The 24622-nt window shown below is 38.1% G+C and overlaps 1 protein-coding gene across 14 annotated transcripts in view; it reads left to right on the top strand.

The window, feature by feature from the left end:
• POSH (Plenty of SH3s) overlaps positions 1–24622 on the top strand; it is a 235756-nt gene that overhangs the window by 178088 nt on the left and 33046 nt on the right. For all 14 annotated transcript variants that reach the window (XM_067127349.1, XM_067127346.1, XM_067127343.1 and 11 more), the window contains one exon: positions 12510–12667. In XM_067127349.1, coding sequence (XP_066983450.1) covers positions 12510–12667 — 158 coding nt within the window. The remainder of the gene's footprint in view (positions 1–12509; positions 12668–24622) is intronic.

Below are 24622 nucleotides of genomic sequence, written 5' to 3'. Positions count from 1 at the left end.
AGAATTTTGGTTAATTTTTGAAAAAAAAATTTTCCTCCACTCCGCACGCGCGAACTCCGCTGAAAATCCTGTCATTTCTTGCGTCAGCTTGCTGTAATTTTTTCGCCGTTTCATATTATTCGTTACATAAAGTGTTATACATCAAAATGTGCGCAATTTCATGTAGAATACAACAAAAAATATATCATTCCTTTAGCTCTTCACAGTGTTTTAATATTTACATCGAAATCACAATAACTGACAAAATTTTAACATTCGGTCAACTTTGACTCGACCGAAATGATCGAAAAACGCATCCGTAAGCCATAATTATTACATTCGAGTAACAATCAATCATTTACCTTCATTTTGCAATAAATGGAAAATCTCTAGCACAATATTTAGAATTTTGGTGAATTTTTGAAAAAAATTTTCCTCCGCTCCACGCCGCGTGAACTCTGCTGAAAATCCTGTCATTTCTTTGCGTCAGCTTGCCGTAATTTTTCGTCATTTCATATTATTCGTTACATAAAGTGTTATATATCAAAATGTGCGCAATTTCATGTAGAATACAACAAAAAATATATAATTCCTTTAGCTCTTCACAGATTTTTAATATTTACATCGAAATCACGATAACTGACAAAATTTTAACATTCGGTCAACTTTGATTCGACCGAAATGATCGAAAAACGCATCCGTAAGCCATAATTATTACATTCGAGTAACAATCAATCATTTACCTTCATTTTGCAACAAACGGAAAGTCTCTAGCACATTATTTAGATTTTTGGTGAATTTTGAAAAAAAAAAATTTTTTTTCCTTCGCTCCGCGCGCGTACTCCGCTGAAAATCCTGTCATTTCTTGCGTCAGCTTGCTGTAATTTTTTCGCCGTTTCATATTATTCGTTACATAAAGTGTTATACATCATAATGTGCTCAATTTCATGTAGAATACAACAAAAAATATGTCATTCCTTTAGCTCTTCACAGTTTTTAATATTTTCGCGAAATCACGATAACTGACAAAATTTTAACATTCGGTCAACTTTGATTTGACCGAAATGATTGAAAAACACATCCGTAAGCCATAATTATTACATTCGAGTAACAATCAATCATTTACCTTCATTTTGCAACAAACGGAAAGTCTCTAGCACATTATTTAGATTTTTGGTGAATTTTTTTTTTTTAAATTTTCCTTCGCTCCGCGCGCGCGTACTCCGCTGAAAATCCTGTCATTTCTTGCGTCAGCTTGCCATAATTTTTTCGCCGTTTCATATTATTCGTTACATAAAGTGTTATACATCAAAATGTGCGCAATTTCATGTAGAATACAACAAAAAATATATCATTCCTTTAGCTCTTCACAGTTTTTAATATTTTCGCGAAATCATGATAACTGACAAAATTTTAACATTCGGTCAACTTTGACTCGACCGAAATGATCGAAAAACGCATCCGTAAGCCATAATTATTACATTCAAGTAACAATCAATCATTTACCTTCATTTTGCAACAAACAGAAAGTCTCTAGCACAATATGTAGATTTTTGGTGAATTTTTTGAAAAAAATTTTCTTCGCTCATGTCATGGACTCCGCTGAAAATCCTGTCATTTCTTGTGTCAGCTTGCCGTAATTTTTCGCCGTTTCATATTATTCGTTACATAAAGTGTTATACATCAAAATGTGCACAATTTCATGTAGAATACAACAAAAATATATCATTCCTTTAGCTCTTCACAGTTTTTATATTTACATCGAAATAACGATAAATAGAAAAAATCAACCTTCGTCAACTTTAACTCGATCGAAATGGTTCAAAAATGCAATTGTAAGCTAAAAAACTTACAGCCTAGTAATATTCAATCAATTTCCTTCATTTTGGCACAATTGGAAAGTCTCTAGCACAATATTTTGATTTTTGGTGAATTTTGGAAAAAACTTTTTTTACGTCCATCGGCGTTTAATTCATGCATCATTTTGTGATAATATTTTCTGTGTTGCTTTAATCGTTTTACAATCTGTTATATACCAAAATCATCGCAATTTAGTGTACAATACAACTAAAAAAATTAACTCATTAGCTTCAACCGTTTTCCTTACAGCGCGATTTGTATACTATTATATACGTTTTTTTTTTTTCGTTGTCATATATTCCAATATTTATATATGATAATGATATTTTTTTTTATTTCTGATGGTTGCATACTAAACTTCAGGCAATGAGAAAAAAGGAGCCAAAAATGAACTCTTAATCTTGAAAACTAAAGCGCTGTGATTTTTGAAAAAAAACTTTTTTCCGCTTCGGCGCTACCTCTTGAGGCATGGCATATGGGAGACGTTTTTGAAAATAGGGCTTCGGTGTTAAAGGGTTAATATATGTCAAGGAACTGATGTACAATTCCAAAAAAAAAAAGCTTGTGTAGGAATTTCAGGAGAGGCTAATCCAATGCAAGGCAGGTCCATGCTTAAGGACTTTAACTTAGTAGAAAGGATTAAGCACTTTTCAAAAGAAATGGGATTTTGTCACTTTAATCTGAGATTGACAATAGGTTTAAGTTCAAGATTAAAAAAAAAGTAGATTCATGAAACTTCCGATTTTAAATTTAGAGGATTAAATTTCATAATCTATTCACCTATCCATCCTCATCGTTCCAGTGATTTGAACTTTCATGAGAGAGAAATTCAGACATCTTACATGAAAAATTTTCTGAGCATCAGAGTTATTTTAATGCCTTGATCCTACTAGTGTCCCTCCAATTAGAATAGTGCATTAGGTCGTGATGGGCAAAAGTATCCAGCACAGAGGAGGAACAGGTCCAGATTCCCCATATAGAGACACATAAATATAAATGAAAACTGTTATAACAAAGATGGCAAAAAATTACACGCTCAAACTCAGTTTCTGGAATTATATTCACCAAAAATTCTTGGAACATGAAAAAGTCATAAAAAAAGATAAGAGAAGAAATCATCCCCATAACAGAAAGTGAGAAAATCCAACTCATCATTTACTATTGAAATATGAAAACTGGATAGTTCATCAGGAAAAATAACTTGGCATCATCAGAAATAGATATGAAGAAAAGTTGTTATATCTGTGAGTTTACATTCCGAGTTGATGGATGCCACCACTCAAGTATCAAGATGGCAACTACTAGGTTCTCTAAATATCTCTAATGTCACCAGCAGGAAGGTGCCACACTGAATCACTATAGTTGTGAACTCCAAAGAAGACTAGAAAGATAAGAGTTTATTAAGGCCATGAAAATTATAGACACAGCACTAGGTTGGCAGTGCCTGTACCTTCTTAAAACTTTGCATATCCCAGATAAAAAACCTTACATAAATACAGGCAGTCCTGCATATCCCAGATAAAAAGCCTTACATAAATACAGGCAGTCCCTGGTTATCGGTGGGGTTCCGTTTCTGAGGGTGTGATGATAACCGAAAATCACTGTTAACTGAAAATCGGCGATTTCGGCACTTTTTCAGCAATTTTCGGGGGTTATCGGCACTGAAAAGTGTCGATTTTCAGTTATCGGTTCCTCTGTTAGGTATGTATCGGCGCCAATACCCAATTATCGGCGCCAATAAGCCGAAATCGGCGATTTTCGGCTCTGAAAATTGCTGATTTTCGTCGTTAGACAAGCCCCATAAAACCGGATCGCTGTTGACTGAGCCTGCCATTAACAGGAGACTGCCTGTACGGTAAATTAAATAGAATTTGTTTGTCAGAAAGAGGAACTTAAGAAGTCGGTTGATGCCAAATGCCATCAAAAGAGAGAGTGATGCCAACAAGAAATAGAGGGAGAAATGTAACCAACTGGTGCCAGGTTCCAGCAATAGTTGGAGAAATAAAACAGATAATCAGCCCCGCACCTGAGCAAGCTATTATACCAGCCACACCAGTTGGAGACTTATCTGTAGAAACCCCCCAACCTTTCCAGTCAATACAACCAAGGTTGTCCCAGTATCTTAGGATGTGAGCTGCATGGCAAAAACACCTAACATTACATTTGAACAGTGACAGTTTGGCCTCCCTGCCCTTCTGGTAACCTTAAACCTGCTTCCTGCTATTTATACATTACACCCTTGTATTTTATTCATTCTCTCTATAGATGATCTTTTTTATATGTAACTTACCCAGTAATTGCATCGCTGTAGTTTCTACTTGCACGGCAGCTTGAATTTCGAAATTCGCGGTAACACTTCTTGCTAGAGTAGAGCAGGTGACTAGACCCCACCCACTTTTTGGGGCAGAAGAGGAACAACTTAACAACTTGCCTTGGTTTGTTTCTGCCGTCCTATGGCTACACACGGTTGTAGGAGCGCAGCTTGGTTTTGAATTTGCTTAGTATCTTCCCATTTTGGTGAATTATTTTGCTTATGGTTGCCTTCGGCAAGTTTTTTTATTTAGGATTATTCATTTGTCTTATATTCTAGGTTTAGAGTTGACTTTTTCTAGACTTAGACTGAAAGAGTGAGACTTTGAGTAGACCAGCTTTTTCTTCAACAAGAATTGCCGATCATTAGATGTTTGTGTTGTTCAGTTGTTCTCTGATGAGAATTACCGACTGTGTTGTTTTTCTTAGACTTGGTTTTTCTCTAAGTATTTGTAACTTGACTGATTTCTGACGATGCCTTATTCTAGCTTGTTTAGTTTCCAGTATTGCAGCAGAGGCTGCAATACCAGGTTAACAAAAGCTTTGTATGACTCTCACTCTATTTGTACTTCCGGTAGAGGACAGGTTTGCAACATTAATCTCACTTGTGATGAATGCGTAGGTTGGGATGAAAAGACTTGGAAGACTTTAGCTTCTCACCTTGTAAAACTAGAAAGAGATAGGAAGAGTAAAGCAGCTTCTAGAGCCCAGAGTAAATCCTTGGTTAGTCAGGATATGACTCCTAAGTTGGTAAGTGTTTGGTTTACATGTTATTTCATCACCTGTATCCAATGTATCTCTTGTGTCCAGTCCTCAAGTACCGCCCTCTCCTGGCTCCCGTGCAGCTGAGCCCAATCGTGTTGTAAAGCTCGAGACCGGGATTTACCAAAAGTTTGGTCTTATGGTTAACACTGTCCCAATTAGGGGAATCAGTGCATTTTCTATTGGAAAAGATGAATGAAAAAATTTTAGTGAAGTGATAGTAGAGGAGGTGGCTACCTGTCCCGCAGACTCTCCTAGGCAAAGGTCACTGCCAAACTCCCCTAATCCTGGGAGGAGGTATACTGGAAGCCCAAGGAAGGTTAGTGGGATCTGCCCGCCGGTAGTTGCCCCCTTGGTCATGCCTGTGGCGTCACAAGTGATGACGGAGAGCCATTGGAAAGGCGTCTTGGACGTTCATCGCCTATCCTCTAGTGCCCCAATGCCCAGTCCAGACAAGAGGCACCAGTGGCGTTTCTCTAAGCAGTCTCGTCCCTTGAAGAGGTGCTCGTCGTATTTGGATCAGACGTATCTGCTCCCCACCTCTTAAGAGATGTAGAGAACTTTCCTGGAGTCCCAGACCATCTTGCAGTTTTTGGGACAGTCTGGAGCACTTTTCATCAGATCATCCCTCTGGCCGCCAGATTTTGGCTCCTAAATGCTCTCCTACAACTCACAGGTGCTCTTCGTCGTCTTGCAAGCATCTGCCCCCCAGGGGGGGTGCCAGCATTTTTCTGCAGAGCGCCCATTGGCACCCGAGTACCCAACAGCACCAGAGCGCCCAACAGCGTCCAAACTTCCAGTTACTCTCAGACGATTAGTAGCTCCCAAGCACCCTTCTTCCAAGCACCCAGGCGCCCACCCGGCGCCAGGCCCTGTCTGTTCAACTTTTTATTCCAAGCGCCCAGCGCCAATTCTGGATCTCCAGTCTTCTTGTGCACCTAAGACTGATCCTTTCATGGAGGAAGAACTAGATCCTTCTCTAGCTCCCATTCAACGTCAGTTGAATAGTATTTTGGATCTCCTCAAGAAACCTCTGACATCAGTGAAGACTCCTCCGGACACTTCAGCATCACAGATGCCCTCGGAATGGAGGATTTAGGCCAGCAGTCGACTCCCTCACCCTACGCTGACCTTTTGAAATACAGTATTTACTGCTGTCTTTCCCAGATTTCTTTTCTCCAGCGACTTCTGCAGCTCCACAGTCAACGTTCTTGATGAGTAATCCCATTGATTCCTCCAACCTTCTGAAGTTGGTTCTGTCTTCATCCTCAAGGAAAGCTTTGGACGATATTGATGTTTGGCTTTCGGAAAATCAAGATCAAGGGAAAGCCACCTTTTGTATTCCACCTTCTCGTCACTCTTGATTGAGATACCAGTCTTACACCACTGGAGAAGCTCCTTCCCAGGGAGTGGCTGCCCCCTACTGAATTGGACCATCTTCTTAAAAACCTTTTTAAGGTTTTTGAGGTGCTAAGCTTGGTCCGTGGGAGCCTGAGCAAAGAAGATTCAGGATTTCTCCCCCTTATCTGAAGATTGCACATCAGATTGGCTGAGAGTTATCTACTGTATGGACAAGGCCATAAGAGACAGTTCCCATGAATTAGCCTCTCTTTTTGCCATGGGAATACTGAAGAAGAGGGAGCTCTGGTGTTTGTTCACGTCTAAGATTGTTACAGCATCACAGAGATCAGCGTTTCTCTTCTCACCTCTTGACCATCACCATCTTTTCCCCGCAATCTGCGGTCAACGAGATTACTTCGGAGTTACAGAAGAAATCAACACAGGATCTTTTGGCCCAGTCCATGAGACCCCAGGGACTGGTCTTCCTTCAGTGCCAAATCAGCCTCACCTGTTCAGAGACAGCCCTTTTGAGGAGGTAGTCAGCGATCAGTCTCTAGATCTTGGGCCACTGTTCGCTTCGCCTCCCAAGCAATTAAGAAGTCCTCTTCTAAACCTGCAGCTTGGAAGTGAGGAGACAGTCCTCCATGGACCCGTGTGTGTCAGACTCTTTCTCTTTTGGGAGATGTGGAGTGCATGAGGGCTAGAATCATATGATAATAGAAGTCTTAAAGAAGGGATACTTAATCCCCTTCAAAGAGAGGCCACCATTAGTCAACACACCAGTTGCTTTAATGACCTACTCAGCCAGTTCAGATAAGTTTTCAGCCCTCCCAGAGGAGGTTTCATTGCTTCTCAAAAAAGAGGCGATAGAAATAGTCGAGAATGTCAGTTCAATGGGCTTTTACAATCGGTTGTTTGTAGTCCCCAGGTCAATAGGGGGATGGAGACAGGTCTTCGACATAAGTGCACTGAATCTCTTTGCCAAAAAGACAAGGTTCAGGACTTAAACAGATCGCTCCATTCTTTCATCCATTAATCAGGGAGATTGGATGATCTCCCTAGACATGCAAGATGCATACTTTCACAGCTCCATTTACCCTTCATCGAGAAAGTATATGCAGCTCATTTTTGAAGAACGAAGTTCTTGCCCCCCTGGCCAAGTGGCTTCATCTAGTGGGAGTCAGCATTCTTCTCTATCTGGACGATTGACTGATTCGTTCACTCTCAAAAGATCAATGCGTGGAGGACCTTTGGAAGACCCTTCTTTTAACTCGAGAACTAGGCTTACGGATAAATCTACCAAAATCCCAGCTGATTCCCTGTCAGAGGATTCTGTATTTGGGGATTCAGATAGATTCTCAGAGTTTTCAGGCTTTTCCGTCCAACAAGAGAATAGTGTTCTGTCTGAAAACTGTCAGCCACTTCCTTTCAGTCCAGACCTGTTCAGCCAAAGATTGGATTACCCTGCTGGGCACTCTGTCGTCGATAGAATAGTTCATGAGGTTGGGGAGATTACACATGAGAGTCATTCAGTTTTTTCTCAGAATCAACTGGGACCGAAAAATTTACCGGGGCACATACGTCTTTCCAGTAATGGAAGAGATCAAAGAGGATCTGTGGAGGTGGCAGTCCGCAGATAGTTATGCAGAAGGGAAGTCTCCTCTCCCATTGAACCCAGACCTAGACTTCTTCTCCAATGCGTCAGATATGGGTTGGGGAGCCCATCTAAGAGACAAAGAAATTGATGTTCTTGGTCTCTAGAGGAGAGACTTCTTCACATCAACAACAAGGAACTGAGGGCAATTCATTTTGGACTGTTACACTTCAAGGAAGAAGTCTGCAACAAAGTTGTAACAGTACACTCGGACAACACCACTGCCCTAGCAGTTTGCAGACCTTCTGGCTCTTCTTGTGGTCTTCATGAGACTCCTTCCTATGATACCATGGTTTCTCAGGTTGCCCACTTCAGGAAGTTTCATCAAAACTTATCCACTGACAGGGTTTCGTCTGTCTACAAACTCCTGCAAGTAATGGGTTTTTCAGGACCTGCGGCAAAAGCAATTGCCAATTGCAGACACCAGTCCTCAAGCAAGGTATACCAGGCAAAATGGACCATTTTTAGACTTAGGTGCAGAAGAAATAATAAGACTTAGGTGCAGAAGAAATAATATCTCATCTTCTAAGAAGTCTTTAAATCAGGCAGCAGACTTCCTACTTTATCTGAAATCTTCCAGGGGCCTGTCCTCTTCAATGATAAGGGTTGTAGGTCTATGCTTAGTTCCGTCTTCTGCCTTAGAGGCTTAGACATCATCTCAGACCAAGACATTTCTGACCTTATTAAGTTGTTTGACTCTTCCAGACGTAACAGAGAACAGACAGTCGCATGGAGTCTGGATGTAGTTCAGACAGTCACATGGAGTCTGGATGTAGTTCTCAAGTGGATCGCAGGCTCATAGTTTGAGCCCCTTCGCTCATCTTTTCTAAGAGATATGACCAGGAAGACAATATTTCTTATGGTCTTAACGACTGCAAAAAAGGATTAGCGAACTCCATGCAGTAGACAAATGTTGTTGGATTTTCCCAAGGTTATGCAATTTGCTCTCTAACCCTGGGATTAATGGTGGAGAATGAAGCTCCTTCTAAACCTTGGCCTCATTCTTTCTCAGTAAAGAATTTAATGGATATTCTGGGTCCCAAAGAAGAGGAGAGAGCTCTTTGCCCTGTGAGGGCTCTCAGATATTATCTCCATAGAACCAAAAAAAAAAAAAAACAGAGGACCAGCAAGGAACCTGTGGTGTTATGTTAAGAATCCGACTAGACCACTTTCAAAGAACGCCATTTTGTTCGTTTTAAGGGACCTCATCCTGGAGGCTCACTCCCAGGTTGGAGAAGATTCTTTGAGGAAAAAGCTCACGAGGTTAGGGCAGTTGCCACCTCTTTAGCTTATAAGCACAACTTGTCCCTTTCCTTTATACTTCAAGCAGTTTTCTGGCGATGTAAGTTGGTATTTGCCATGCACTATTTACGTGATGTCGAAGCGACTTATGATAATTGCAGTACCCTGTGACCTTTATCAATTGCTGGAACAATATTAGGAGAGGAAGCTCAGGGAGCTCCCCTTCCATCCTCCGTCATCTTCGTCTTGAACCTTAGTGTTGAGTTCCAGGGAAGTTGGGGGGGTACTATGTATTTGAGTACTCACCAGTTTTTTAACAATTAGGTGATGGTCTCTTGTTTTTAGTGCTGTAGGTGACTAGATGTTTTGGTTGGTTCTTTATGGTACTGCACCCTGGGCAGGGGCAAATACTTGGACTTTGTTGGGCATCAGAAATATCCTTCGCCACAAAGCTCCTCCTCATACTTTCTCAGCCATCAGAGCACTCCTTTGCTGGAAATTACCGCATCAGTAGTGGCGCTCCTTGGCGACTTGCACCCGTGCCACTACAGGTTGAGATGAGCGCCCACCAGAGGCAGTATCTACCTGCAGTAACGCTCTCACCAGGGAAGGAACAACAAGCATTGTTTCAATGCTAGCATAATTCTTTTTTCAGTGCATCAATCTAACTTTGCATTGGAATAGATATGTCCGTGAGTTCCCAGCACCTGTCAATGTGGGATTCAGCAATGTAATTACTGGGTAAGTTACATATATAAAAAGGACATTTTTTATGATAAAATAAAGTTTTGTGTATACTTAAACAGTAATTATGACCTGTCGTCCTCTTGGGAAATCTCAATGCTTCTAAAAAGCTTTCAGCAGTCTTGTCCTCCTTTAGAACTTAAACCTCCTAGTTGGGACCTGACTGGTACGAGGCAGTCTCACTTGAGCCCCATATGAACCGTCATGACAATCATCTGACAGAGACTTGACCCTTAAAATGGTCTTCTTGCTGGCTCTAGCTTCATTGAAGGGAGTGGGTGAACTCCAGGGTCTCTCTTCTAATCTTAAGCACCTGAGGGGTTGCGGGTCCGTAGCCTTCGAATGTGTCCCGGAATTTGTAGCTAAGACTCAGAATTCCTCAATTCATGATGACAGATTTGAATCCTTTTCCATTCCTTCCTTAGGAGATTTTGTTGACAATGACTCAGACAAATTACTCTGATGTCCTGTTAGGGCACTGCGTGATTATCACAAAAGGACTCGTCACCTTAGGGCGAGGGGTCAAAGACTTTATGTAAGCACAGGCCGGAACTAGGAAGAAGTGTCCAAGAATACCATCTCCTCCTGGCTATGTGAGGTTATAAGTCGTGCTTATAGCTCTTCTACAACCTCTAATTCTAACACAGTGCATGCAAAAGCATATGATATTCATGGTTTAAGCCTTTATTTAGCTTTTAAGAAGAACTTATTTTTTCAAAGGGATGTTGTCTTAGGGTCGTTAAACACTTTTTCCTGGGGTCCGATGGTGGCTGCTCAGCAAGTTGTGTAGCTCGTCCCATGCCCCTAGCGGGACAGTTTGTATCTCATCTAGGATGATGGTATGAAAGTGAGAGTGAATGAGATGACTTGTTGTCTTCCTTTCTCTTTTCCCCTTCTTCTCTGCAGGCAGGCAGTAGGAAGATTGATCCATCATGAGCTGGAACTGGTTAGATACAGGTGAGAGAGCAGTCTTTTTGTTTGAGAAGTTTTTTAATACACTTCATTTTTCATTGCAGAACCTAGTCCCTCCCCTCGCTAACAAGGGGAGAGAGGAATGATAACAAATGAATTGGTAGCTATCATAGTATGTTGTCTTAACAGATATGGCTCTTTTACTTCCATTTATACATTGTTCCTACACAAATGTATATTACCCCAGTAGTCTGACCCTTTGATAACCTATATTGGATTTGTCAGAGGCATTCATCTCCTTTTTCTGCTTTTCTTAACTGAGAAACAAGACTAGGTGTCCTGAACCTCCAATAGGTTCCAGACATCCTTTCCTCCCACCAAATGTGAGCCTATCCTCACGTTAAGACCTAGGTTTGTTCCGCATACTGTATGAACAAATGCCAAATTTTTCATTAATTTGTATTTTTCTTAGCTAACAAACCTATGGTCTTAAAGCACATATTGCCCACCTCTTGCCACCCTTCAATGGATTCCCTGGGCTGGAAGAAACTGATGTGTCACGGCATTCTTGGGTGAAGGTAGGTCAGTTGTTTTCTCTTCTCCCACCCAAGTAGTCAAACCCTGTTGCCACCAATATCTTGTACTGCAATTTTATGTTTTTTTTTTTTTTTACCGGTTGCCAGCTGACACTAGAAGATTTATCCTCATGTTAAGACTGAAGGTTTGTTAGCTATGAAAAATACAAATTAATTCAAAATTTGTCATTTTTCTCAAGTGAGGAGTCAAAATTAGAACTTCAGTTTTAGGAAGTTGGACAGCTAGGTAGGAAGAAACCCAAGGCAATGGGTGAAAGGACGCTTCAAAAAACCTTTTGGAAATACTGCTTACATTCTGTTGAGCAAAGCTCACTAAACTGTATGGATTTTAACGTCCCCCAAGGTGATTACCAGATATTCAGTAGATCCACTCATGCATTTTGGGAGGAACTGTAAAGAAAAAGGGAAGTGAAAGAAATGCCTCCCTTCTTCCTACTAAAGTTAGAAGCCTACAAACAGAAATTATATTTCTGAGTTGACCCCCTCGGAGTATGCATGTACCAGTGATGTCCCTTACTACTTGTAAATGGCCCTTTAGTAAACATTTGGTAAGAAGTCACCTAGTATAAAATTTTTCCAGAGCCTTTATATAACAGAGAATATCTAGGAAGTGTCCAGTAAGAGTGTTGGTATAGAAGGAATTGTGCAGGACAAGAGGTACGTCTCTGACATAACCTTGGTTTGGGTCTGAATAAGAATCTAGCTCCCTTATCTTAAAAATTCTTTGTAGCACAGGGCAGTGGAAAAGGTGACGAGTGCATTATACCAAACTGAAGGACATAATATATAAAAAGGATGTAGAAGAAACACTTTAAAACATCAGTGTGGAAGGAGGAAAATCTAGAGCTCTGAAAGAGAAACTATTGAAATGTGAATTCTGTTACCAACTTGGTGGGAGAATGAGGGTCTTGCAAGCTTTAGTTAAGATGGTAACTCCCCAGAGGGAGCTGTAGGCACATGTAAGGGGTTACTTTAGTGTTTGTGTGAAGAAGTGTCCTGTCTCGTTAAATTTATGAAGCAATATTTTTATTGTTTTTCTTGAGATTTGACTACACAAGGTCTAATATCTTTTGAGGCTCACAGTTAAATGATGAGTTTGTTTTTTCCAGAAAACTTCCAAGGAAAGATGTGGCACAGGTGGTGGAATTAGTTTAATGCGAAAATTCACTGGTAGTGGGAAGAGAAAAAGTAAATCTCCACCACCTTCTTACTCAATGGATAACCCTGTTTTTGAAGATTCAACTGTATCATCTAATGTTCACACAAGGTAAGGATATCAAATTGTAGAATTAAAACATATTATAGGTGGTAGTATAATTATGTAGTAGAATGATTGATCCCGTGTAGAGTAGCTTAGTACAGTATTATACAAATTTAATGTGATGTAGGGTTAACAGTAAAAGTTAATTTCAGAATGGTAGATGTAAGGTTGTAAATTAACTCACAGTATGAAATGTGTATATTTGTTTCATGACAACCCCATCAGTCAGATATGCTCATGTATGTGATCTCTGAATGTTACTAGACACTGCAATTGTTGGTCTAACAGATAAAAGGCCATTAGAACACTGCACATGCATCACCTGGAGCTCAAGTACCCATCAGTTACCTGCCTCACTTTCTTTGAAGGCATTGGTGTGCTGTACCATCTTCACATGCAAGATATACTGTTACTGGCCACATGCTAGGTGGTGGTGCTACGACTTCAAAAGGAAGATATACAAAAGTAGCTGAACTAGGAGTGCTGCTGCAGAGGTGTCTGCTCTGTCTGCATTAGTCTTTTGTTTTTATCTCCAGGTCAGTACTGTAGTGGTGAAGGAATGCCATGTTCAGACAATTTTGCAGTTGACTGTACAGTTGCAGCCCAACCTGCACACTAGCTTATTAACCATTTTGCATACTGCCTGACCAGCAGATGTTCCTATTGCTGTGGATGACTCTTGTGTTTCTCACTTGAAGGATCAGTTGTTCTCTTCATGACATGATGCAGAAGCAGGTATGTCATGACTCCACTGACTCCACTACAGTCCAGACAACTACCCTGTTCCATGTACCCAAGCAATAACAAGTAGCAAACAGAGGTGAATATCTTCACTGTGTGAAATTTTATTAAAAGAGTGACATCCATCACCAGCAACTTCAAATGTTGCCTCTACCAGCGAGAAGTGTTCAGCCATGTGGTTAGCTGTCAAAACTGTGACTCCCCTGTTTGTGACTACACTTGAAGATGGGACAGTGATTATAATAGGGGCTGTGGTCATAACTGCTCAATTACCCAGACATAGTACAACAACAATACTGCCAGCTCCAAGATTGTGAGTAAGGACATTGTCCACACAACTGCTAAGTCATTGTGTGGCAACAGTGCTAGGGCATAACGATAGCCATTCGACATGACAGCAGATGGTCAGATGATTTACAAGAGAGATAAATATTACATTTGGATGTGACATACTGATCAAAGACAACACTAACAGTGACATCTTGGATGCCCATCCCAAGATTGGCAGTGCCAGCAATCTTCGCATTGGACAATTGACTGCATATATGTGAAATCATGATTGTCTGTTAACGGGCAGCCATGATACAACCCAAAACAGTCCATCTTCTTTGTCCTTGAAGGTTTGCAACAGCAGAACCCTGTTTCTGGAATTCCAGCAACCTAAAACAACTATCATAAGCCCTTCCTTTCTGCACTTATTTGTGGCTCCCTTCATTAGCCTGCTGTATTATATAATCAGGTACCCAATGGATCTTGTTAGAATATAGTACAATCACCTGGTCGCATCTGATTCCTTGCATATGACAATTTCCTTCATCAGGAGAGGACATAATCTAGAGTAAGGAAGCAAATGACAACCACACTTCTGTAAGAAAGATTGGGGTTATTGGTTAAGAGAAAATAATTTTGAGTAGTTTCTCCCTTGTTATAGAGGTCTGCTCTTTGGTGACCTGTAAGGGTTTGTTGAAGAGTGGCAAGGGAAGATTTCTCCTCCTCTTAAGGAGATGAGTGTTGCATTTAAGATCTGGTACAGGAACTCTTACATCATCTGGCCAAAATGATAAGGTTTGATAAAACCAACGACTTTGTGATTTTGTCAGTAGATGGGTGAGAGCAAGCTTGAAGCAGCCATGGCACTGCAGGACAAGGTCACCTTCTTAAATGTACTAGTTTGAGTGTGCGGCATCTCTGGATTCGATAGTTAGCAAAAGCCCAAGAAGTGGATGTTAGCCATTGAGCCTAGTTCTGACCACTCCAGAAGTACTTATCCAAACATGTTTTTGATTTGTACCCAGCAAGAGTGACATCAGCCATCATCGCCTGAGGTTGGAGGACAGAGACACCAACAAAGGCTACTTTATATGTATGGTAAACCCTCATTACTTTGCACTTCCTGACAACTGCTTACACAGGTACTGTTGTATGTAGGAGTCAACCTTTTGCAGTAAAAGTGCTCGCAAAATAGGTGTTGTCTTCATTCACTCCATCATCAGTCACATTTTCACTGACAGAGATCAACAGATCAACACAACAGAGCAGTTTTTCAGGGAGTTTTTTTTTTTTCAGGGAGTTTCTGGTTATTACAATGTGAGAGTAATTGGTTTTAGTAGCCCCAGTTCCTTCTTTCTGGCCCCTTGAACTTGACAGCCTCATATCCAGACTACACAAAATGTGGGGCAGGTGATTGATGGTTACCAAAGGCTCCTGGTATCTCATGTTCAAGTGCAGTGTCTGGGGACATTTGAAGACAAAATGCAGGCATATGTCAGTGATGAGGTTTTATATATATAAAAAAAATCATAGAAATAGTTTCAAAAACATTAAACTAGGTTTATTCTAATCTAGTTTCATTGTATTTAAAAGTGCTTTGTTAAGTTTAGCTAGCAGTCCAAAGATTGACAACCACAGTGAATATGTTTGTATTTTTACCTTTGCCAGATGCCCCACCCTCGTGCTTGCTTTTGTCTTTATAATTTAAATATTTTGGTTTCATCTTCAGGTGTAAATTTTTTAATGGAAATTGATTGTCCATCCTATGTCCTTTCTTGGAACTAAATTATAATTACATATGATGGAACAGAATTATCTGAAGAAATAAGCATATAATGTATTGGTTTACAGATGGGAATGCAGTTGAAGAGTTGAAAATGTGGGAAATATGGTATTTTGATGGTGATAGGTTAAACTTGGATTGTTGGTCAAACAATGAGTTGTTTATTTATAATCTTCAGTGCAACTTTAAGTAAGAATGTTGCATTGGTTTTCAAGGCAAAAAATAAATAAAAAAGAATAAATTATCATGGAAACTGAACCAGTCAGGAATAAGGATTGGAATATCACATAAATGTGCATGTATTAAATGTGGCAGAATATTTTTTTAAATTCTACCAGTATATATGTACTGAAGTATGAAGGTGGAACATTAGACAAGTTAAAAGGCAATGGTTACCATAGATCCAAAGGACAAGGTAAAGGCAATGGTTACCACAGATCCTCAACTGTAAGGTGAAATTTTAATGTATTTCAGGTGTACAATCCCTTATCCAAAATTAGTTGCGAAGTGAAACATAACCTGGAGATAAAAGTTTTGATTTTATTAATTAATAGAGCATGGTTAAGAAATGCAGCACAGCTTTATTTAGAAATATAGTAAATTTTGATTGAAGTGAAGGTGTGATTTTGTCATTTCAGACATTTTATTTTTATTCCAAAATGTTTGCAGCCTGCACTTTGTTTTTTCAGCCACAGCTACAACCTGGAGCTAAACTTAAATGGTATAGTTTACAACCTACATTATGGGATGAATGAATAAAACTTTATTTTACTTTTACTCATTGAAGCCACCATTGAGAATTACTAAGTTTTAACAAGTCAGCAACTGCAAAGCAACTCATTACAATGGCTAACATTGGCAAACAGCTGTTCATTTATTGGTTTTTTATGTCAATACTTGCTGTTGTTTATGCCAGTGTTTTGCATGAAATTGTAAGTGGTTGTTGATTGTAAGAAACGGTGATGAGTTATCAGACAAGCTGTATGATTGGTAAGCCTAGTTGAATGTATGGCAATTCACATTGACCGTACTGAACCTTTGCTCTTAGGCCTGTTAGTCAAAAGCCAACTTTAATGTAATATGCATTATCAGTGGAATCTACCAAATTGAGACAACCATAATAAGCCTAAGCCTAGTTTTATCTGCCAAAAATTAAACTCATACATCAAGCATAGCCTAGTGTAATCTACCAGAATGCAACTTGCACAGTATCCAAGATATGCAATGTTTGGGACCAAATTTAAAGGGTTGCTTGATACATGTACAGTAATCGGATGATACACGAATTTATACAGTAATTGTAGTTCTTTTGATGCTATACTGTATATATTTTCAGTTATACAGAATGTTTTAGTTAAAGTAAAATGTGCTGGTGTATGTACAGTACAAGCTTTAGTTCTGAAGTCATAAAAAATCTGAAAATCAAAGAATTTTGGGTAAGGGATCTGAATATTGTATACAGGTGGTCCGTGGGTTACGACAGATTTGGCTTACGACAGGTTCGGCTTATGACATGTTCGGCTTGCGACGTTCCGAGCTTATGACGCTTTGCAAACATATTCATCAGAAATTATTTTCTGGTTTGTGACGCATTATACGGGGTTGCGATGCTTTATGACGCCAATCTGATGGAAAAAATGTGGCTCCAAAATGGCAGAATAATGAAAATCTGGAGGTTTTTTTTTGGATGAAAAACTCAATAAAAATGCAGGTTACATCATTTTCAAGCTACCCAAAGGATTAAAAGTAAGGTTTTCTTACGATTTTTGACGTCTTGGCTTACGATAACTTTCTGCTTATGACTTTGCATAGGAACGGAACCACAGTTGTAAACCGGGGACTGCCTGTATAATCTTTGAAAAGTGAGCTGAGTATCTTTTAATAATGTCATTTTCATGTTATTTCATTTCATGTTTATCAGGTACTTTAGTATATTATCTTTGGCATCAGCCAGTTTCTAGTTGTATAGATTTACCAGTAACAATAAATGAAAGCTAGTCTCTGTTTGTAAAAGTTGAGGGTACATAGAAAGAACATTAACTCCTCAGTATGGAAATGTTGTGGTTTCAGTGTAACTTTTGGCTACCTAAAGAAGGCTGCTGTTGTTACTCTAGATTACCATTTACAGCACTGGCAAAACTTAAAAGTAAATTCTATCTTAATATTGATACTGTTTATCAGTGTGTTAGGAGAACAGACGCCAAGAAGTGGGTTGTAGAGAACACACAGGTAGATTTGAGATGAATGAAATGAGACTGGCAACACAGCAGAGGGAAGTAAAAAAAAATATACATGTAAAAAGGGGTTTGACCAGCAGGTAAACAGAAATGGATTAACATCCCTCGAGAAATTAAGGGGATGAATTTTGTTTTGAAGGTATGTCAATGCAGCATTAGTAAATATCTTCTGAAGCAAATAAGAAAAATTCTTTTGTTGCGGAAGAATCTCTGAACCAACAATTTTGTACTAAAAGTAATGGGAAGGAATTTATTCTGTCCGGGTAATTAGTAAAAACATACTGCTATTAGAAACTACGTACTGTATTCAAAACACACACTTCTGAAGTCATCATCAGCTTCATGTAAGCAAAACATTCTTTCTCAGACAGAACACAGCTAAAACCTGATTGGCTGGCTGGTTGCCATGGAGATCTGTTAGCCATTGACTGCCTGCCCTTTATTTCTATTCTGTTTTTAGACACATGTTGTGGACGGCACTAAGTTTGAATGTTACCATGATCGTGATTATTTGACTGCTGATGGCAAAAATTACTCAATATTTGCTTTACATAATTATTTCTTTGTGAAAACAAGAATTTAACAATAATTTTAACTTGAATATGGTGATATGAAAAATCCCACACAGTGTTTTGTAGTGATGCGTCATCACTTGCGAATCGTGTTTCTGGACCATCCTCAAATGTATGACTACAAACTGATGACGACATAGTGACAAGAAACAGCAACCCTCTCCAAGATCTATATGATGAAATGTATTTTATAGTCTTGCGTATTGTTAAAATTCACAAGTTGAATTACAATTACTGTATTTTGATTATGTATATTTTTGCATTTTACAGAACGTATGTTCACTAACACATGTTAGTGAACATACGAATATGGCCTTAATTGTCCCACTATTTTATTATTGATAATTTTAATTATCTCACATTCACTTAACAGTATATTAATATAAATAATGATAAACCATAACGAATAAATAAATATAATGAAAAGACATGAAAAAAGGAAAAAAATATGTTTTTGCTGCAGTAGTGATGATTGATTATGCTCCTCATCCTACAGTTCTGAAATCCAGAACATTCCAAAAACCAAAACACATCTGGTCCCAAGGATTTTGGATAAAGGGTTGTGTACCTGTAGTGGGATGATTAGGCATTACTCAAAAAATCTGTAAAGAACAAAATGATATGGTGAAGCATCACTTTAAAAATCAACTGAATGCAGAGAACAGACATAAGCTGGGGAGTGTTGACATGACAGAAGAAGCAGTAGAAAATTGACAGGAGAGCTAATAGGTAAGATGACCAACGTAAGAGCTTGGGGCTATGAGGAATAACAAGCAGTTTAAAGCACAGTTGGAAAACCAGTCTTTGATGAATTTGTGAAAGCATGAGAAAGTGAAAGGAATAGAGGGTGGGGAAAAGAATTTTACAATAAAAGCATACAAAAGAAAAGAAAATGCATTACATATTGAGAAGTAGAAGAAAGGTTGGTGGAGAAGGCAGTAAAACTATTGAAGAAGTGCTGGAGTAGAGGTTGGAAAAAATTGTCAAGTTGGCTTGCTCCGTTTGGATGGAAGGAAGAAATTAATGACAGTCATCCTTTAAAATATGTCAGAAGTATGATACAAAAAGGGAGAGGCTGTATCATATATTTATGTATCTTGGGAAGAAATAACAGCTGCTGAGGTAAGGACTTAAATGCATTGACCAGGTGATTGTACTAAATCCTAACAAGAGCCATTGAGTCCCTGATTATATGATACAATAGGCTAATGAAGCGAGCCACAAAGGAGTGCAGAAAGGAAGGGCTTCTGATAGTTGATTTAGGTAGATGACTAGATGTTAACAGCAGTGTCAGAAAGATAAGTCTTAAAGATGTTTGAAATATCAGATTTTTTTAACTCTGTACCTTATTTTTTTTTTTACATATATTTGCTTATGTTTTTGACTGTTGGCCCCACTTCATCAAAAAAAGATAACGCTGCTGGGTCACACCTTTAAAATTAGTCCATGTTCATGTTTTTGGCTGGTGTAGAAGTCAGTAAAAGTGAATGTTTTTAATACTGTTTCTTTGAAACAATTTTTGGGCAGATTTTTTCAAAGATCTAAAATATTGTTCTAGAATCTTTTGCTGAATTGAGCCTCAACATCTTTGGTGCTTAGATTTTGAGGCTGGAACATTCAGTCCTATCTCCATTTAATTTCAACTTTTCCATGTCCATCAGTTTAATATGTATAGAGTCACACATCCTGTTTGCATCCACTTTCAGTTCTGTTTCTAACCCTTTCAGTCTAATCTAATGTTAAATCATCTTTCATCCACTGCATGATTCATATCAGGATTTTGAATTTTTATGTAATTTATATAAGCATATTTTAACCAAAGAATTATAGTTCATTGTATGATTTTCTGAACATTTACCACTGCATGGATCATCTTTTACCTCTTCACCAGAGCATTTGTGGCCTATGTGACCATACCTTTTGACAATGGAAACATATTGATGTAATATATGTCTCTTACATTGAATGTCTCCACTCTAGCTTTATCGTACTGTACTATGATTCTTATGAATTAAGTCTCTCACAGTGTATCACATTTAGATATATGTGGTGTTCTTAGCAGCTGGTTTATCAGAATTTCTTGAAATCTTGTTCTCATTTTATGCTGTCAGGTTGATAATGAGGTCTTCCTTGACCCTTCACCTAATGCATTACGGATTGTAATTTTGTATGAGAGGTGCTTTACATTTTTATAGTTACTCTGTCAGCGTTACCAACCTTACATATATCATCATTTCTTTCCCCTTCAGTTTCAAAATTGATAACTATTTATCTCTCTAAATCTGCTGTCAACAATTTGAATTCTTCCCAAAGCCTCAACTACATCTTTCTTCTTCTTGTTTTTCTTTAACACTTGCTCAGTATCTGCAGAATCAACAATCAGTTCTTTTTAGCACTCTTCATCCTCGTTTTGACTGTGTAAACATAGGAAGATTTCAATGTGTCAACATGGAAAATTTCCTCTCTTACCAATAACCTTATTTTTCACTTCATCCATCTTGACAGAGACATGATCAACTATATGTCTCAGTGTCAGTTCCAAATAATCTTTAAAAGTTTCCAACTCACAATGGCCTTTCCGCACTTTTCAATCATCAGTATGCACATCACAGATCCATTTACTTTTGTACATTTTCAGGTTTCACTCCATCAAGACTGGCACATTTCATGTTTGCCCAGGTACTGTTACATGTTTCTTAGGCACTGTCCCTCTGCCCACATGGCATGAATACCAAACAGTCACTGTAGGGTGGAATTTACAATCATAGTAAATTAACTTTAATTACCAAGAAGTCACTATAATTTTCAAACAATCACAGTGCACACTTTAAGCACTAGATGTGTGAGCAAAAAGCAGGCACTTTTGATTGCCATCATTACTAACTACTCACTCATACAAGCCCGTTACTTTACATCAGTCTTCCCTTATGGTAGCATCAGCTCCAGACATGTCCCAGGAATAGAGTCAGCTTTTCCAGCTTTGTGGTTTTGCATCCTTGTCCTTGAGCTTCCCTTGTACTAAAGATTTATTGTTCTCTGTGTAGTGTTGAACCAGCTGCAGTTTATAGGATTAGGGAGAATGGTTGATCATTATTACCTAGAATAACGATATTCTGTATGAAAAGATCAATTTTAGTTTAAAAATTTAGATATTTTTTCTTCATAGACCCCATTACCCCATTAATTGACAAGCCTAGGTAGCTTCTTAGGTGAGACATCTTTTTCCCTCAAAATAATTAGAAGATTCTGAACCTGCAGGGGTGCTGAACCCAAGTACCCCATTGGATATTAGGAAATGTTCATAACAGGTATGTAGAAATTAACATAGGGTCAGAATATGGCTTGGAGTAATTCAGTAAAACTATGGTTTGCACTAGGATCTATGAGGGGGGTACAATAGTGACAGAAAATTCTGACCATTTTTTATGAGGCATACTAGCAGGCAACCCCAGAGGCTGTATTAACCCTTAAACGCCTATTGGACGTATCATACGGCGACTAAAATTGTCTGTTGGGTGCCGAGTGGACGTACCGTACGTCGACTACAAAAAATTTCAACCTTCGGTCAACTTTGACTCGACCGAAATGGTCGAAAAACGCAATTTTAAGCTAAAACTCTTACATTCTAGTAATATTCAATCATGTACCTTCATTTTGCAACAAATTGGAAGTCTCTAGCACAATATTTCGATTTATGGTGAATTTTTGAAAAACTTTTTCTTACGCATGGTATGTAACTCAGCCGAAAATTTCATAAATCCTTTCGTCATTTTGTCGTAATTTTTGCACTGTTCTATATTAGCCGTTACATAAAGTTTTATATATGAAAATGTGTGCAATTTCATGTACAATACAGCAAAATACAACCCATGGTTGTAGCTTTTATCAGTTTGGAAATATTTTCATATAAACCACGATAACTGCCAAAATTTCAACCTTCGGTCAACTTTGACTCGACCGAAATGGTAAAAATGCAATTTTAAGCTAAAACTCTTACCATCTAATAATATTCAATCATTTACCTTCATTTTGCAACCAATTGAAGTCTCTAGCACAATATTTCGATTTATGGTGAATTTTTGAAAAACTTTTCCTTACGTCCGCGCCAGAAATTCTTTCACATTGTCGTAATGTTTGCACTGTTTTATATTAGTCGTTACATAAAGTTTTATATATGGAAATGTGCGCAATTTCATGTAGAATACAACAGAAAATAACTCATGGTTGTAGCTTTTATCAGTTTTGAAATATTTTCATATAAATCACGATAACTGCCAAAATTTCAAGCTTCGTCAACTTTAACTCGACCGAAATGGTAAAAACGCAATTATAAGCTAAAACTCTTACATTCTAGTAATATTCAATCATGTACCTTCATTTTGCAACAAACTGGAAGTCTCTAGCACAATATTTCGATTTATGGTGAATTTCTGAAAAAAAAATTTTTTCCTTACGCTTATGTGGTAACTCGGCCGAACATCTCTGAAATTCTTTCGTCATGTTGTCGTAATGTTTGCATCGTTTTACATTAGTCGTTACATAAACTTTTATTTATGAAAATGTGTGCAATTTCATGTAGAATACAACAGAAAATAGCTCATGGTTGTAGCTTTTATCAGTTTTGAAATATTTTCACATAAATCACGATAACTGTCAAAATTTCAACCTTCGGTCAACTTTAACTCGACCGAAATGGTAAAAACGCAATTGTAAGCTAAAACTTTACATTCTAGTAATATTCAATCGTTTAACTTCATTTTGCAATAAATTGGAAGTCTCTAGCACAATATTTCGATTTATGGTGAGTCTTTAAAAACATTTTCCTAACGCCTGCGCTGTAACTCGGCCGAACATCTCAGAAATTCTTTCGTCTCGTTGTCGTAATATTTGCACCGCTTTATATTAGTCGTTACATAAAGTTTTATATATGAAAATGTGCGCAATTTCATGTACAATACAACAAAAATAACTCTTGGTTGTAGCTTTATCAGTTTTGAAATATTTCCATATAAATCATATAAATAGAAAAATTCGACTTTCGGTCAACTTTAACTCGACCGAAATGGTTGAAAACTGCAATTGTAAGCTAAAACACAGTCTAATAATATTCAATCAATTAGCTTCATTTTTCAACAAATTGGAAGTCTCTAGCACAATATTTCGATTTATGGTGAATTTTTGAAAAACATTTTTTACGTCCGCTGTTACGTTTAATTCATGTATCATTTTGTGATAATATTTTCTCTGTGTTGCTTTGATCGTTTTAAAATTTGTTATATACCAAAATCATCACAATTTAGTGTACAATACAACTAAAAAAACTAACACATTAGCTTTAACCGTTTTGCTTTACAGCGATTTGTATACAATTATATACGAGTTTTTTTTTCGCTGTTATATATTCCAATATTTATATATGATAATGATATTTTTTTCATTTCTGATGGTTGCATACTAAACTTCAGGCAATGACAAAAAAATTAGCCAAAAATGAACTCTTAATCTTAAAAACTAAGCGTGCTGTGATTTTTTGAAAAAAACTTTTTTTCCGCTTCGGCGCTAAGTCACCGAATGCCGCCGGCATACGGGAGACGTTTTTGTAAATAGGGCTTCGGCGTTAAAGGGTTAATAGTGCGAAGAAAAGGAAGGATATTCATCCTTTCCCCTTATTTAGGTGTAGACAGAACTTCATATACTGCCACCAAAGGGCCAATCAAATAAACATTTGAAAATCATGACTTGTTTAGAACCTGTCGAGAGTAGAGGGAGACATCATGTCACCATGTTAAGAATAGAACTGAATCATGGTTATCTTTAAAGCAGTTCTTTGGTGATTAGAGGAATTTAGAATCCTGCATTAAGCCAGTAAAACATTTACTAGATTTTGTAGACATAAAACAAGAAAATTTGATAGATTATAAGTGTAAAGCCTAATTTTGATTAACAAAGATAGCAGGTTATCATCTGCCCAATTCTATCGTATGGGAAAACGTGAGGAAGATAGCTGGAATATTTGCTCCTAGACCTTGTCTTCTCGTATTTATAATTTTTAACATTATTTGATTTAAACAATATATGTTAGCTAAAGCAGACTTGAAAGCTAACCATTCCCACTTTGTTACTGCCATTATTTAAATATTTAAGTTATTTCTTTGCCTGATTCCTCTTGGTGGTCTGCTGTATTTAAGAAAAAGAGTAAGACTTTCAGAATTTGCAAGTTTTGAAGGTTAATGGCCATTATGTGACAAGTCCTTCAGAAGTAAGTAACATCTTTGGTGAACATATTGTAGTGTTCCCCATGAATGAAAGAGCACTCTAGGATATTACAGGCAGAGGCAGGAAGTAAATATTTGTAATC

Source organism: Macrobrachium rosenbergii, chromosome 25, assembly GCF_040412425.1.
Source record: "Macrobrachium rosenbergii isolate ZJJX-2024 chromosome 25, ASM4041242v1, whole genome shotgun sequence".
Classification (NCBI taxonomy): Eukaryota; Metazoa; Arthropoda; class Malacostraca; order Decapoda; family Palaemonidae; genus Macrobrachium; species Macrobrachium rosenbergii.
The sequence above is the reverse complement of the archived record's forward strand: the minus strand, read 5'-3'. Positions and strand labels throughout refer to the sequence as shown.